General features: G+C 46.3%; 1 protein-coding gene across 5 annotated transcripts; it reads right to left on the bottom strand.

Moving 5' to 3' along the window:
• LOC117434476 (collagen alpha-1(XVIII) chain-like) lies at window positions 1–14,357 on the bottom strand. Of its 5 annotated transcripts, none has more exons than XM_059003320.1 (23): window positions 12,090–14,357; window positions 11,497–11,544; window positions 10,930–11,019; window positions 10,699–10,725; window positions 10,448–10,552; window positions 9,935–9,970; window positions 9,419–9,538; window positions 9,168–9,272; window positions 8,658–8,693; window positions 8,237–8,356; window positions 7,986–8,090; window positions 7,207–7,242; window positions 6,705–6,824; window positions 6,436–6,501; window positions 6,166–6,207; window positions 6,023–6,050; window positions 4,029–4,072; window positions 3,180–3,314; window positions 2,892–2,942; window positions 1,880–1,942; window positions 1,400–1,597; window positions 958–1,073; window positions 1–446 (listed from the first exon to the last, which is right to left on the bottom strand). In XM_059003320.1, exons 1-23 carry the CDS (start codon window positions 14,004–14,006, stop codon window positions 239–241), a joined length of 3,816 nt encoding a protein of 1,271 aa, XP_058859303.1. In that variant the 5' UTR covers window positions 14,007–14,357; the 3' UTR covers window positions 1–238. The 5 variants fall into 5 exon arrangements, with proteins under 5 accessions (XP_058859303.1, XP_058859304.1, XP_058859305.1 ...); XM_059003321.1 differs by having other exon boundaries at window positions 1,880–1,936; XM_059003322.1 differs by having other exon boundaries at window positions 3,180–3,308.
• Between the last annotated feature and the right edge of the window lie 39 nt (window positions 14,358–14,396).

The raw sequence follows: 14,396 nt of genomic DNA, 5'->3' as shown, positions 1-14,396 counted from the left end.
TCTTTATTGTTAATCTCATACAATACTGTACAAAGGAAAAATGCTAAATAATCTTCACACTTTCTGTTATAAAGATTCAAACAGAGAGGGGAGAGAGGGGAGCAGGGGAAGGGGAGGGAGGGGAGGGGGAGAGAGAAAGGGATTGAGGAATAGTGAGAGGAGGAGAGAGGGAGGGGAGGAGCAGGTAGAGAGAGAGGGAAGAGGGAGGGGGTGGGGAGATAGGGGGAGGGTCTCTGCTTCACTGCGAGGGGTAGCTATTCTCCACACACAGCACGATCAGGGGGGTCCTGCAGCGCTCCTCCCCGCCGTCTCTCAGCAGCCTCCCTCCATCCTGCAGCCTCGTTGCCAGCCCAGTCACATGATCACTCTGCCGCCAATCACCGCACTGCAGGCCCCGGCCACTCACCCCTATGGGGGAGGAGCCATGCCAGACTGCTTTGTAAGGCCTAAGTGGAGTGGGGAGGGGGGGGGGGGGGAGAGTGAGAGAGAGAGTCAGTGAAACAGATTTTAGACAGTTCTTAATGATTCTACCTGTGCTGTACCCTGATTCCTTGTGCTGTACCCTGCTCCCCTGTGCTGTACCCTGTGCTGTACCCCGCTCCCCTGTGCTGTACCCCGCTCCCCTGTGCTGTACCCTGCTCCCCCGTGCTGTACCCCGCTCCCCTGTGCTGTACCCCGCTCCCCTGTGCTGTACCCTGTGCTGTACCCTGTGCTGTACCCTGCTCCCCTGTGCTGTACCCTGCTCCCCTGTGCTGTACCATGCTCCTCTGTGCTGTATCCTGCTCCCCTGTGCTGTACCCCGCTCCCCTGTGCTGTACCCTGTGCTGTACCCTGTGCTGTACCCTGCTCCCCTGTGCTGTACCATGCTCCTCTGTGCTGTATCCTGCTCCCCTGTGCTGTACCCTGCTCCCCTGTGCTGTCCTATTCCCAGTATCCCAATTAGTGGGGGAGTGTTACCAGTTTGGGTCTGTCCACACGTCCCTCCCGTCGAAGGAGAAGAGGGGCAGGCGGGGGGTCATTGGGGGGGTTGACTCTGAAAACAGAGAGAGCCAATTCGGGAACAAGTACTGGCCCTGTGTGTGAAAGAGAGAGAGAGAGAGAGTGAGGGGAGAGATAATATTAAAATCTAACCAGCAACCACTCATTTCCTGTTTGATGTGGTGTCTTATGCTGGCATTGCAGTAATACTGAAAAAAACTTCTGTGTTGCGCCGTAGTAAATTATTAGTAGTCCTTTATACACATTGTAGTAAAGCATAAGCACAGTCTACGTTATGAATAAAGACATCGTGTTAAAGTCAAGCGTGAGTTACATTACAGTAAAATCTGATTCAACAAGTCTGTGTTACGTTTTAGTAATGATTGAGTAAAGTTTGTGTGACACTGTTGCCCCTGCTTACCCCGAGGTTGAGGATGGGGTAGGCGGTGCTATCGGAACGCTTGACCAGCGATGCCAGGTTCTGATTGGAGGAGGAGAGGAAGGCTCGGAATGTTCCCTGGAGCCCCGCCTCCCGGGCCTGTCGGAAGCACAGTAGGTCCGCCCCCGGCACGCCACTCATAGCACCAGAGAGAGGCTGGTTCAGAGCAGCCAAACGGAGCTAGGGGGAGGGGAGAGGGAGGGTAAGAGAAAGGGAAATAGCAGGGGAACGGAGAGGGATGGGGGAAAGAGGAGGGTAAGGGAGAGGGGGGGAATGAGAAGGGGAGGGAGAGAGCAGATAGGGAGAGAGGGAGCAGTAAGAAGAGGGGGAGAGTGGATGGAGAAGAGAGAAGAGGGGAGGTGGAGAGAGAGGGTGAGATTGAGCTAACCCCACATGGTTCTCAGGTGAATTAACCTGCATTGCACTGAGCTGTGCTGTATCACACTGAACTGTGCTGCTTACCCCATTAACAACAGGAACGCAGGGGGAATTGGGCAGACTGGGAGCTGGGACTGGTCTCTGCGCCTCAAAGTGGAGACAAGAACACAACAGAAACACTGGCACATGAGAACACAGGTAATAGAAGAGGGGTCGGGGGGAGGCAGTACTGCTAGATTGCTATACTGTAAAGTGAGAGTGAGTGGGTGTGTGCGGTGAGTTTGAAAGTGAGTGTGTGTGTCCGAGTGTGAGTGAGTGTGTGTGTCTGTTTGTGTGGTTGTGTGTTAGTGTGAGTGTGCGACAGACACAGGCAGAAAGACTGATTGTGTGAGTGTGATTACGTGTGAGTGCGAGGGAGTATGAGTGTGAGTGTGAGGGAGTGTGAGTGTGAGTGTGAATGTAAGTGTGAGTGTGAGAGAGTGTGTGTGTGAGTGTGACTGTGAGTGTGAGTGTGAGTGTGAGTGTGAGTGTGAGTGTGAGTGTGAGTGAGTGGGTGTGAGTGATTGTGAGTGTGAGGGAGTGTGAGTGTGAGTGTGAATGTAAGTGTGAGTGTGAGAGAGTGTGTGTGTGAGTGTGACTGAGTGTGAGTGTGAGTGTGAGTGAGTGTGAGTGTGAGTGTGAGTGTGAGTGTGAGTGTGAGTGTGAGTGAGTGGGTGTGAGTGATTGTGAGTGTGAGGGAGTGTGTGAGTGTGAGGGAGTGTGTGTGTGAGTGTGAGTGTGAGTGAGTGTGAGTGTGAGTGTGAGTGTGAGTGTGAGTGTGAGTGTGAGTGAGTGGGTGTGAGTGATTGTGAGTGTGAGGGAGTGGGTGTGTGTGTGTGAGTGTGAGTGTGAGGGAGTGGGAGTGTGTGAGTGTGAGTGTGAGTGTGAGTGTGAGGGAGTGGGAGTGTGTGTGTGAGTGTGAGTGTGAGGGAGTGGGAGTGTGTGAGTGTGAGTGTGAGTGTGAGTGTGAGTGTGGGGGAGTGTGTGTGATTGTGCGTGTGAGTGTGAGTGTGAGTGTGAGTGTGAGTGTGGGTGTGAGGGAGTGTGTTTTTCACACCTGCACTGACAACTCGTCTGCAGGGTCCGATGAGCTCAGGAAATCCTCTTGCTGAAAAACACAGAGAGACACAGACGAGGTGAGCTGGAGCTGCTGTAGCAGTTATGGTGGTTACAGTATCAGCAGCAGCTGCACTAGTATTACTATTAGTAGGTTGTATTGGTAGTAGTTGTAGTGTAGTAGCATTAGGTTGTATTGGTAGTAGTTGTAGTGTCGTAGCAGTAGGTTGTATTGGTAGTAGTTGTAGTGTAGTAGCAGTAGTTAGTACTAGAAGCCTGGCTGTGTTACCTTGAGCCGGCTCCAGCCGCTTTGCACTCGGATGAAGACGGCTTCCTCCTGCCTCACGAACACAACACTGCCCTGTGGCACCAAGGAGGCAGAGCCACGCATCTCAGACACAGAGGAGAACATCCAGCTCTGCAGCTGAGAGAGGGGGAGAGGGGGAGAGGGGGAGAGAGCAGGGGAGAGAGAGGGGGAGAGGGGAGTGGAGAGAGGGGGAGAGAAGGGGAGAGGGGAGTGGAGAGAGGGGGAGAGGGGAGTGGAGAGAGGGGGAGAGCGGGGGAGAGGGGGAGAGGGGGAGAGAGCAGGGGAGAGAGAGGGGGAGAGGGGAGTGGAGAGAGGGGGAGAGAAGGGGAGAGGGGAGTGGAGAGAGGGGGAGAGGGGAGTGGAGAGAGGGGGAGAGCGGGGGAGAAGGGGAGAGGGGGAGAGAGCGGGGGAGAGAGCGGGGGAGAGGGGAGTGGAGAGAGGGGAGAGGGGGAGAGAGCAGGGGAGAGGAGTGGAGAGAGGGGGGAGAGAGGGAGAGGGGGAGAGGGAGAGAGCGGGGGAGAGAGGAGGAGAGTGGGAGAGAGGAGTGGAGAGAGGGGGAGAGAGGGGGAGAGGGGAGTGGAGAGAAGGGGAGAGCGGGGTAGTGGGGGAGAGAGGAGTGGAGAGAGGGGGAGAGGGGAGTGGAGAGAGGGAGGGAGGAAAAGCAGGATGTTGTTAGTCCACAGAGAAAGGGAAGCTGAGAGACCGATAGAGACACAGATATACAGGGAGACAGATAGACAGTCACAGATATTGACAGACACACAGACACAGACAGACAGACACACAGAGATACAGATGCGTGCAGACAGACAGACTGACAGACAGCGTTACCGTGGCTCCCTGATACTCTGAGCTGCGCTGTCCTCGCTCTGGACCTGCAGGACCAACAAGACCAGTTCAGTCTCTTTTTTCAGTTCATTTTTTTTTCACACATCTGATAACAACTCCCACATGGGCTGGAGCAACAAACCCAGTATTACTGAATATCTGCACTGACATAGGTCAGCATTTACCTAAAACTATTAATCAATTCTTCAATTCATTCATCAATTCATCCATCAATTCTTAAATTAATCCATCAATTAATTTGTCAATTCGTCCATCAATTCATCCATACGAAAGGCGTGAAGGGCTTCCATTGCTCCACGATTGACCTGCGAATGAATGAATTGAAAGATGAATTGTCAGCTGTCAATCTCGCACTGTGCCAGAAAGGAGTAACCACTTCTAGCCAATTGGAGCAGGTACTAAAATCGCAACCAATGAGAATCTCGAGCAAAACTGCTTCACCCAATAACTTTGCAGCTTACTGTTAGAAAACCTGTTTCAATCACCTCATATAATCTCGTGATAACATCTATGGAAAGATCATGATGGATTTCCATCTTCTTCTTCTTCTTCTTCTTATTTATTCATACAGCACAAGTCTTTATCCAAGGTGACTTATAGTTTTACTATGCAGTAAGTGACAAATACAATAAATAAAGCAAATATGGTAGAATTACAATAAATGAATAGAAAAGCAGTATTCTAATAATAAGTTTGCAGAGTGCATCAGTCCAGTGGGGTGGCGGGGTATAGCTGGTGCCTGATCCAGGCTGCTGTAAATCAGTGAGATCAGTGAGATCAGAGGGGTGGATCAGTGAGATCAGAGGGGTAGATAAGTGTGATCAGTGAGATCAGAGGGGTAGATCAGTGTGATCAGTGTGATCAGTGAGATCAGAGGGGTAGATCAGTGTGTAGAGTGAGATCAGAGGGGTACATCAGTGTGATCAGTGAGATCAGAGGGGTAGATCGGTGTGATCAGTGAGATCAGAGGGGTAGATCAGTGAGATCAGAGGGGTAGATCGGTGTGATCAGTGAGATCAGAGGGGTAGATCAGTGTGATCAGTGAGATCAGAGGGGTAGATCAGTGGGGTCTGCAAGTACTTTTTTGTGCTCTGTGTATTTACAATTTCACATACTATTTCAGCTCTTAAATCACAGACACAAAAACTTGATAACGATTCTGCAAAGCTGTTAATTGCCAAGACTTCAATATGCTACCAGTATTCATGGGTCGCCCATAAATAACACAGCGATACACAGGCCTAAGAGAAAAACCGAACACAACTATTTTAATCGGGACTCTGTTAAATTAAATATTAGTGCCAATATGCCATAAGCAGATAAAACTACCCAACATCTCATTCGTGAATCAAAATGAATAACTTGTGTTTTGCACTGTTCTGCTGAAGCCCATATGTATTCCTTAATTTCTGTATATCAATATCGCAAATATAATTCTATATATTGAAAAACTATATTTGTATATGCATTTACCCTATGCAGTTAACATCTTTGTAGAATCACTATCGTGGTTTTGTGTCTGTGGTTTAAGGCAGTAGCTGCTGCTGTTTTTTTTTTTAATCTCTGGTTCAGAGCCTCAGTATACACCATTGAAGTAAAATGTTTTTTTTTTTTTGCTGGTGGCTGAGGTGATTGAAACACCTTTTCTAACAGTAAGCTGCAAAGTTATTGGGTGAAGTAGTTTTGCTCGAGATTCTCATTGGTTGCGATTTTAGTACCTGCTCCAATTGGCTAGAAGTGGTTACTCCTTTCTGGCACAGTGCGAGATTGACAGCTGACAATTCATCTGTCAATTCATTCATCTGCAGTTCAATCGTGGAGCAATGGAAGCCCTTCGTGCCTTTCGTATAGATGAATTGACTAATGAATCTATGAATTTAAGCACGAATTTATGAATGAATTGATGAATGAATTGATGAATTGACTAATCCATTGATGAATAGTTTTGACACAAATGGCATTCCATATTTACCAACCTGGACGGTGGCTCTGGGCGGTGTTCAGCTGCAGGAGAGAGAACGCAGACGTTAGATTGTATGAATGAAACGGGCGTCCACATGTAGCAGATAATCAGACAGGTAAACAGTGAACACAAGCTCTATCCAAAGAGGAGCCTTACTCTGTCCTTGCAGTGCGGTCGGGGGGGCACAGGGAACACTCTCTGTGAGAGGAGAGAGAGTCGTAGTAAAGTTGTAGTACATTCTATGTCACATGGTAGTAACTTATGAATAAAGTGTGTTATAGAGTTGTGAGTAAAATATATTATGTTGAAGTAATGGGTGAATAAAGTATTTATTACATTGTAGTAAAGTACAGTTACAGTGTTGTAATAAAGTAATGTATAATAGTCTATTACATTGTAGTAATGGATGTGTAAAGTATGTATTACATTGTAGTAACCGATGTGTCCTGGGGGTCCAGGGGGTCCGGGGGGTCCGGGGGGTCCTTGCAGACACTGAAAGAGAAAAAGAGAAAGGAGCAGAGTGGAGACACTGTGTCAATACAGAGGATTTCAGAAGCGACCTGCCACCATTTTTAATATTCTTCTTAATATTCTAAATTTCACCAAGTTATTAACATTATGAAACAATCATGCATGAGAACTCAATCGATCACACTGAAGGATGTCTCAATGTCTCAGTACATTCTATCACTTACTGGTTTATTGGGGTTCCCTGCGGGGGGCCCCAGGGTCTGTCTGGAGTGTCCGGGGGGCCCGGGAGGGCCTGGGGGACCAGGGGGGCCCAGCAGTGCCACACCGTCTCGCCCCGGGAATCCCTGCAGACAAAAACACAAACGCCAGAGTTATACTGCAGTACAGTGTGGGAAAAGTGTATGATACATTGTAGTAAAGTTTGAGTAAAAGTCTATTACTTTGTTGTAAAGTATGAGTAATGTGTTTTACATAGTAATAAAGTATGAATAAAGTATGTTACTCTGTAGTAAAATACAAGCAAATATTGTTACGCTGTATTAAAGTTTGAGTAAAATGTAAAGTTTTAGTAAAGTGTTGGTTGCATTGTAGTAAAGTTTGAGTAAAGTGTATGCTGCATTGTAGTAAAGTTTGAGTAAAGTGTATGTTACATTGTAGTAAGGTTTGAGTAACGTGTATGTTGTGTTGTAGTAAAGTTTGAGTAAAGTGTATGTTACGTTGTAGTACCTTTGCTCCACGCTGGCCTCTCTCTCCTTTGTCTCCCTAGAAAACAAAACAGTTTGTTTCTCCAGGTTCTGTAGAGGTTTCATCCAGAACTTTAAAACACAACAGTGGTAACTGGAACCACTGACGAAACTTAAAAAGATCTCATGTATATATATATATATTATTGTAATGTATAATTTAAGTTTAGATTGTGTGTTTTTATTACTACTACTATACCTAATAATACTGTAGCGATCTCGGCCAACGCATCACACAGGGTGAGGCAATCCACACACAGGCGGAGGGCAGGCGCGAACCCGGGACTTCTCACACTAAAGCATACCGACGATACTGCTGTACAATGGAGCCGGCTCTTTTGTACAGTGGTATCGGCACTTTGCTTTAGTGCGGTGTACAAACAACATACTGTGTGGAAGTGAGGATGCCCACACCACGAATACTGTAATTGTACAGCAGTTTTATATTTACAAAAACTATTTCTAAATAGGTCTTCGGGGTTTTTTTGTGGTTATTATCAGTTAAAACCGAAAACTTAAAGCCCTAATTATAATGAATTTAAAAGTTTAGATAATCTGCTACCGCTACTACTGATAATAATAATAATAATAATAATAATAATAATAATAATAATAATAATAATAATAATAATAATAATAATAATGTTGTAACATTGTATTATTAGTGTATTATTATTGATAACAATCTCTAATTTTATTTTTTATTTTTAAAAATGAAATATCCCTGAGTGGGTTAGTAAGAATCCCTTCTCTCCGGCTCACCTTGGCTCCAGTCGGTCCTGTTGGCCCTGGGGCTCCTATTGGCCCCACAGGCCCCTGAATCTTCGTCCCCTCTGCTCCCTTCTCCCCTCTCTCTCCGCGCTCACCCTGAAACACACAGCCGGTGAAACAAGAACACACACACCTCCATAGAGATAACAGACAGTTCTGAGCATTATGAAACAATCATGCATGAGAACTCAATCGATCACACTGAAGGATGTCTCAATGTCTCAGTACATTCTATCACTTACTGGTTTATTGGGGTTCCCTGCGGGGGGCCCCAGGGTCTTTCTGGAGTGTCCGGGGGGCCCGGGAGGGCCTGGGGGACCAGGGGGGCCCAGCAGTGCCACACCGTCTCGCCCCGGGAATCCCTGCAGACAAAAACACAAACGCCAGAGTTACACTGCAGTACAGTGTATGAGTAATGTGTTTTTCACAGTAATACAGAATGAATAAAGTATGATACTCTGTAGTAAAATATGTATAAAAATGGATATGTTGCAGTAAAGTTTGAGTAAAATGTATGTTACCCTGTTGTAAAGTTTGAGTAAAGTGTCTGTTTTGTTGTAGTAAAGTTTGAGTAAAGTGTCCGTTGCATTGTAGTAAAGTTTGAGTAAAGTGTATGTTACATTGTAGTAAAGTTTGAGTAAAGTGTATGTTACATTGTAGTACCTTTGCTCCACGTTGGCCTCTCTCTCCTTTGTCTCCCTAGAAAGCAAAACAGTTTGTTTCTCCAGGTTCTGTTCTTGTAGAGGTTTCAACCAGAACTTTAAAACACAACAGTGGTAACTGGAACCACTGCCGAAACTTAAAACGATCCCATATATATATATATATATATATATATATATATATATATATATATATATATATTATTGTAATGTATAATTTAAGTTTAGATTGTGTGTTTTTATTACTAGTACTACACCTAATAATATGAATACAACAAATACTGCTATTTTAAAAGTTTAGATATTGCTACTACCACTACTACTGGTGCTAATAATAATAATAATAATAATAATAATAATAATAATAATAATAATAATAATAATAATAATAATAATGTTGTAACACTGTATTATTATTATTATTGATAACAGTCTATAATTATAGTTTTGACTAAAGTCTTTTTCAATGACATATGTTAGTTTATTTACATATCATAGTTTATTTACTCACCTTGGCTCCAGTCTGTCTCGTTAGCCCTGGGGCTCCTATTGGCCCCATAGGCCCCTGATTCTTCGTCCCCTCTGCTCCCTTCTCCCCTCTCTCTCCGCGCTCACCCTGAAACACACAGCCGGTGAAACAAGAACACACACACCTCCATAGAGATAACAGACAGTTCTGAGCATTATGAAACAATCATGCATGAGAACTCAATCAATCACACTGAAGGATGTCTCAAAGTCTCAGTACATTCTATCACTTACTGGTTTATTGGGGTTCCCTGCGGGGGGCCCCAGGGTCTGTCTGGAGTGTCCGGGGGGCCCGGGAGGGCCTGGGGGACCAGGGGGGCCCAGCAGTGCCACACCGTCTCGCCCCGGGAATCCCTGCAGACAAAAACACAAACGGCAGAGTTACACTGTAGTACAGTGTGGGAAAAGTGTATGATACATTGTAGTAAAGTTTGAGTAAAAGTCTATTACTTTGTTGTAAAGTATGAGTAATGTGTTTTTCACAGTAATACAGTATGAATAAAGTATGTTACTCTGTAGTAAAATACTTATAAAGATTGATATGTTGTAGTAAAGTTTGAGTAAAATGTATGTTACCTGTTGTAAAGTTTGAGTAAAGTGTCTGTTTTGTTGTAGTAAAATTTGAGTAAAGTGTCCGTTGCATTGTAGTAAAGTTTGAGTAAATTGTATGTTACATTGTAGTAAAGTTTGAGTAAAGTGTATGTTACATTGTAGTAAAGTTTGAGTAAAGTGTATGTTACATTGTAGTACCTTTGCTCCACGTTGGCCTCTCTCTCCTTTGTCTCCCTAGAAAGCAAAACAGTTTGTTTCTCCAGGTTCTGTTACTTGTAGAGGTTTCAACCAGAACTTTAAAACACAACAGGGGTAACTGGAACCACTGCCGAAACTTAAGACGATCTCATATATATATATATATATATATATATATATATATATATATATATATATATTAATTATTGTAATGTATAATTTAAGTTTAGATTGTGTGTTTTTATTACTAGTACTACACCTAATAATATGAATACAACAAATACTGCTATTTTAAAAGTTTAGATATTGCTACTACCACTACTACTGGTGCTAATAATAATAATAATAATAATAATAATAATAATAATAATAATAATAATAATAATAATAACGTTGTAACATTGTATTATTATTATTATTATTATTGATAACAGTCTATAATTATAGTTTTGACTAAAGTCTTTTTCAATGACATATGTTAGTTTATTTACATATCATAGTTTATTTACTCACCTTGGCTCCAGTCTGTCTCGTTAGCCCTGGGGCTCCTATTGGCCCCATAGGCCCCCGAATCTTCGTCCCCTCTGCTCCCTTCTCCCCTCTCTCTCCGCGCTCACCCTGAAACACACAGCCGGTGAAACAAGAACACACACACACCTCCATAGAGATAACAGACAGACCCCTGGATAGTACAGCTATCACAGATACAACACATGACTCCTAACATCACAGCCCTGCATAACCCTGTACCAAACATAGCTTACCTTCTCTCCTTGGTCACCCTTTATACCCTGGGAACAAAAAACAGAAAACCAGACTTCAGCACTGAACTCCTCCAGGTCAAGCAGACAATAATTCAGACTGGTCCCTTCATCAGTGTTATTGACACTAGAAGAGACTGAGTCAAGCAGACAAGAGTTTGGGCTCTAGTGCCTTCATCAGCGTTCCTGTTATGGATATTTTGGAAGAGTAGTGGAATGGATTTTGAAACTCACCTTGCAGAATAACTCAGACGTGGTCCCTGGGGGTCCCACAGGCCCTTGCAGACCAGGGAGGCCGGGTGGGCCAACAGCTCCACTGTCCCCCTGCAAAGGAAAAACACAAAATCACTAAAGAGAGCTAACAGACAGCTAATTCAATACAGTCTAGTATAGAGAACTCAGTGCTGTACTGGGGATCTGAGAGCCAGCTAATTCAATACAGTCTAGTATAGAGAACTCAGTGCTGTACTGGGGATCTGAGAGCCAGCTAATTCAATACAGTCTAGTATAGAGAACTCGGTGCTGTACTGGGGATCTGAGAGCCAGCTAATTCAATACAGTCTAGTATAGAGAACTCAGTGCTGTACTAGGGATCTGAGAGCCAGCTAATTCAATACAGTCTAGTATAGAGAACTCAGTGCTGTACTGGGGATCTGAGAGCCAGCTAATTCAATACAGTCTAGTATAGAGAACTCAGTGCTGTACTGGGGATCTGAGAGCCAGCTAATTCAATACAGTCTAGTGTAGAGCAAAGCAAAGAGGGTTTTTAAATGAAATATAAGAAGTGAAAATCGGACAAACCTTTGGTCCAGGAGGTCCAGCCACACAGGGACAGTAAGTTTCAGAGATCTGGGAAATACAGGGAAAGAAAAAACAACATGATTCCATCGGAAATACTGCACTTTCATCTGCAAATAATAAGGCTGGGATTCCACAGAGGGGTTCTGTGATTCGACAAACCACAGGAGCAAAAGTAGAAGTTGGGATTGGAGCCTGTTATTATAACCTACTTAACATGAGAAAAAAAAGAAACCACATCCATAGTTTTCTTCTGATTAAAACACATTAAAAAATGGGATACTAATAGAAATATAAGAACATTTATTAACAAGAGGAGGCCGTTCAGCCCATCAGAGCTCGTCCGGTTCCAAGCAGCTGATTGCTTTCAGAACTTTGTTAAGTCGGGTCTTAAAGGATCTCAGTGATTCAGACTCAACATGGCTAGGTAACCCATGGTAACCCATTCCATCCCCTCCCCACTCTCTGTGTGGTCAAGTGCCATGTATGTAACAGCTCTGAATTAGATTACAGACAGATCTGAGTGTAACAGAGACAGAGTCAGACAGTAACGCAGTGATGAAGGCAGGGCAGTGCTGAGCAGTGCAGTGCTTTACCTGTGTCGAACTGAGGAACTGGGAGAAGGTGGGGGGGGGTGTCCCTGGGACTGTGGGGATCCCCCGAGGAGGATCTGGGGGTCCCTCTCCCCCGCCTGTAGGTTTGGGGGTGCTCAGTGGTAGCTCAGTGGATCCTGTCTCTATTGGGGTGACCCCTGGCTCAACAGGTTTTGAGGTGGTCAGAGGTAGCCCAGCTGGTTCAGTAGGTTTGGGGGTGACTCCAGGTTCAGTAGGTTTGGGGGTGATCAGTCTGTCTAACACCCCTCTCTCGGATGATTCTGCAGGTGTGGGAGTGACCCTGGGTTCAATCAGTCTTGCAGTGCTAAGTGGTGCTGCAGCTGGTTCAGTAGGTTTGGGGGTGACTCCAGGATCAGTAGGTTTTGGGGGATTCAGTGATGACCTAGCTGGTTCGGTGGGTTTCGCAGTGGTGAGCTGTACCCCAGCAGATTCTGTAGGTTTGGGGGTGCTCAGTGGGGTGACCCCGGGTTCAGTAGGTTTGGGGGTGGTCAGTCTGTCTAACACCCCTCTCTCGGATGATTTTGTAGGTGTGGGTTTGCTCAGTGGTGCTGCAGCTGGTTCAGTAGGTTTGGGGGTGACTCCAGGATCAGTAGGTTTTGGGGGAGTCAGTGATGACCTAGCTGGTTCGGTGGGTTTCGCAGTGGTGAGCTGTACCCCAGCAGATTCTGTAGGTTTGGGGGTGCTCAGTGGGGTGACCCCGGGTTCAGTATGTTTGGGGGTGGTCAGTCTGTCTAACGCCCCTCTCTCGGATGATTTTGTAGGTGTGGGTTTGCTCAGTGGTGCTGCAGCTGGTTCAGTAGGTTTGGGGGTGGTCACCTGTACCTCAGCTAACTCCATAGGTTTGGGGTTGGTGAGTGGTAGTCCAGCTGATTCTGTAGGTTTGGGGGTGACCCTAGGCTCTTTTGGGGTGTCTCCCTCGTTGTTTAGTGGGGTGATCCCTTCCTCCTCTCCCTTGTTGATTGATGGGGTGACCCCTTCCTCCTCTCCCTCATTGATTGATGAGGTGACCCCTTCCTCCTCTCCCTCGTTGATTGATGGGGTGACCCCTTCCTCCTCTCCCTCATTGATTGATGGGGTGACCCCTTCCTCCTCTCCCTCGTTGATTGATGGGGTGACCCCTTTCTCCTCTCCCTCATTGATTGATGGGGTGACCCCTTCCTCCTCTCCCTCGTTGATTGATGGGGTGATCCCTTCCTCCTCTCCCTCGTTGATTGATGGGGTGACCCCTTCCTCCTCACCCTCGTTGATTGATGGGGTGACCCCTTCCTCCTCTCCCTCATTGATTGATGGGGTGACCCCTTCCTCCTCTCCCTCGTTGATTGATGAGGTGACCCCTTCCTCCTCTCCCTCATTGATTGATGGGGTGACCCCTTCCTCCTCTCCCTCGTTGATTGATGGGGTGACCCCTTCCTCCTCTCCCTCGTTGATTGATGGGGTGACCCCTTCCTCCTCTCCCTCGTTGATTGATGGGGTGACCCCTTCCTCCTCTCTCTCGTTGATTGATGGGGTGACCCCTTCCTCCTCTCCCTCGTTGATTGATGGGGTGACCCCTTCCTCCTCTCCCTCGTTGATTGATGGGGTGACCCCTTCCTCCTCTCCCTCGTTGATTGATGGGGTGACCCCTTCCTCCTCTCCCTCGTTGATTGATGGGGTGACCCCTTCCTCCTCTCCCTCGTTGTGTGTTGGGTGGACCTCTTTGTTGATTGCTGGGGTGCCCTGCGCTCCCCCTGGCAGTGTTGGGGCTGCTCCTACAGTGCTGAGTTTGGGGGTCCCCTGCAGGGGTGTGGTGGTCTGGGGGTCCTCGTCACTGCCCACGACGATGTTCCACCAGATAGCTTCTGACATGAGCAGGAGGAGAAGCACAGACGCACCGCAAGAGAGAGGGGTGTGGCACGCCATCCCAGACACGGGACAGAGACACAGGACAGAGACAAGCTGGACACAGGACAGAGAAGAGAGAGACAGACACAGCAGACAGACACAGAATCACTGCCTGACCAACTCCTGCTTCATTGATTTTCTATCTCGCTCTCTTACTCTCTCTTTCTCTTTGCCTGTCTCTCACGTTCTTGCTCTGTAAATATTAACGAGTTCTAGAAAATGTAAAACCCCCTTCCTCTCTCGTTCAAACCCCCTCTCCTCAGGCTGCAGGGGCGCTTCTCCAATCCTCCGGTCAGTGTCTTTCTCTCTGTTTGTTCTCCTCTGGGCAGTCACACAGCCCTTCAAGTGAATTTTCAAGACCTTGTCTCTCCTCTGCTACACCTCCGCAGGTAAACTTTGCCCCCTACC

Source organism: Acipenser ruthenus, chromosome 28 (assembly GCF_902713425.1).
Source record: "Acipenser ruthenus chromosome 28, fAciRut3.2 maternal haplotype, whole genome shotgun sequence".
NCBI lineage: Eukaryota > Metazoa > Chordata > Actinopteri > Acipenseriformes > Acipenseridae > Acipenser > Acipenser ruthenus.
The sequence above is the reverse complement of the archived record's forward strand: the minus strand, read 5'-3'. Positions and strand labels throughout refer to the sequence as shown.

Excerpts from the sequence above, each read along its gene's own strand:
- LOC117434476 (XM_059003320.1), bottom strand. The coding sequence starts at position 14,006 with ATGGCGTGCCACACCCCTCTCTCTTGCGGTGCGTCTGTGCTTCTCCTC. Across the intron at positions 9,539-9,934 it reads GAGGCCAACGTGGAGCAAAG|GGATTCCCGGGGCGAGACGG; the intron begins GTACTACAATGT and ends TTTTGTCTGCAG. Across the intron at positions 8,357-8,657 it reads GAGGCCAACGTGGAGCAAAG|GGATTCCCGGGGCGAGACGG; the intron begins GTACTACAATGT and ends TTTTGTCTGCAG.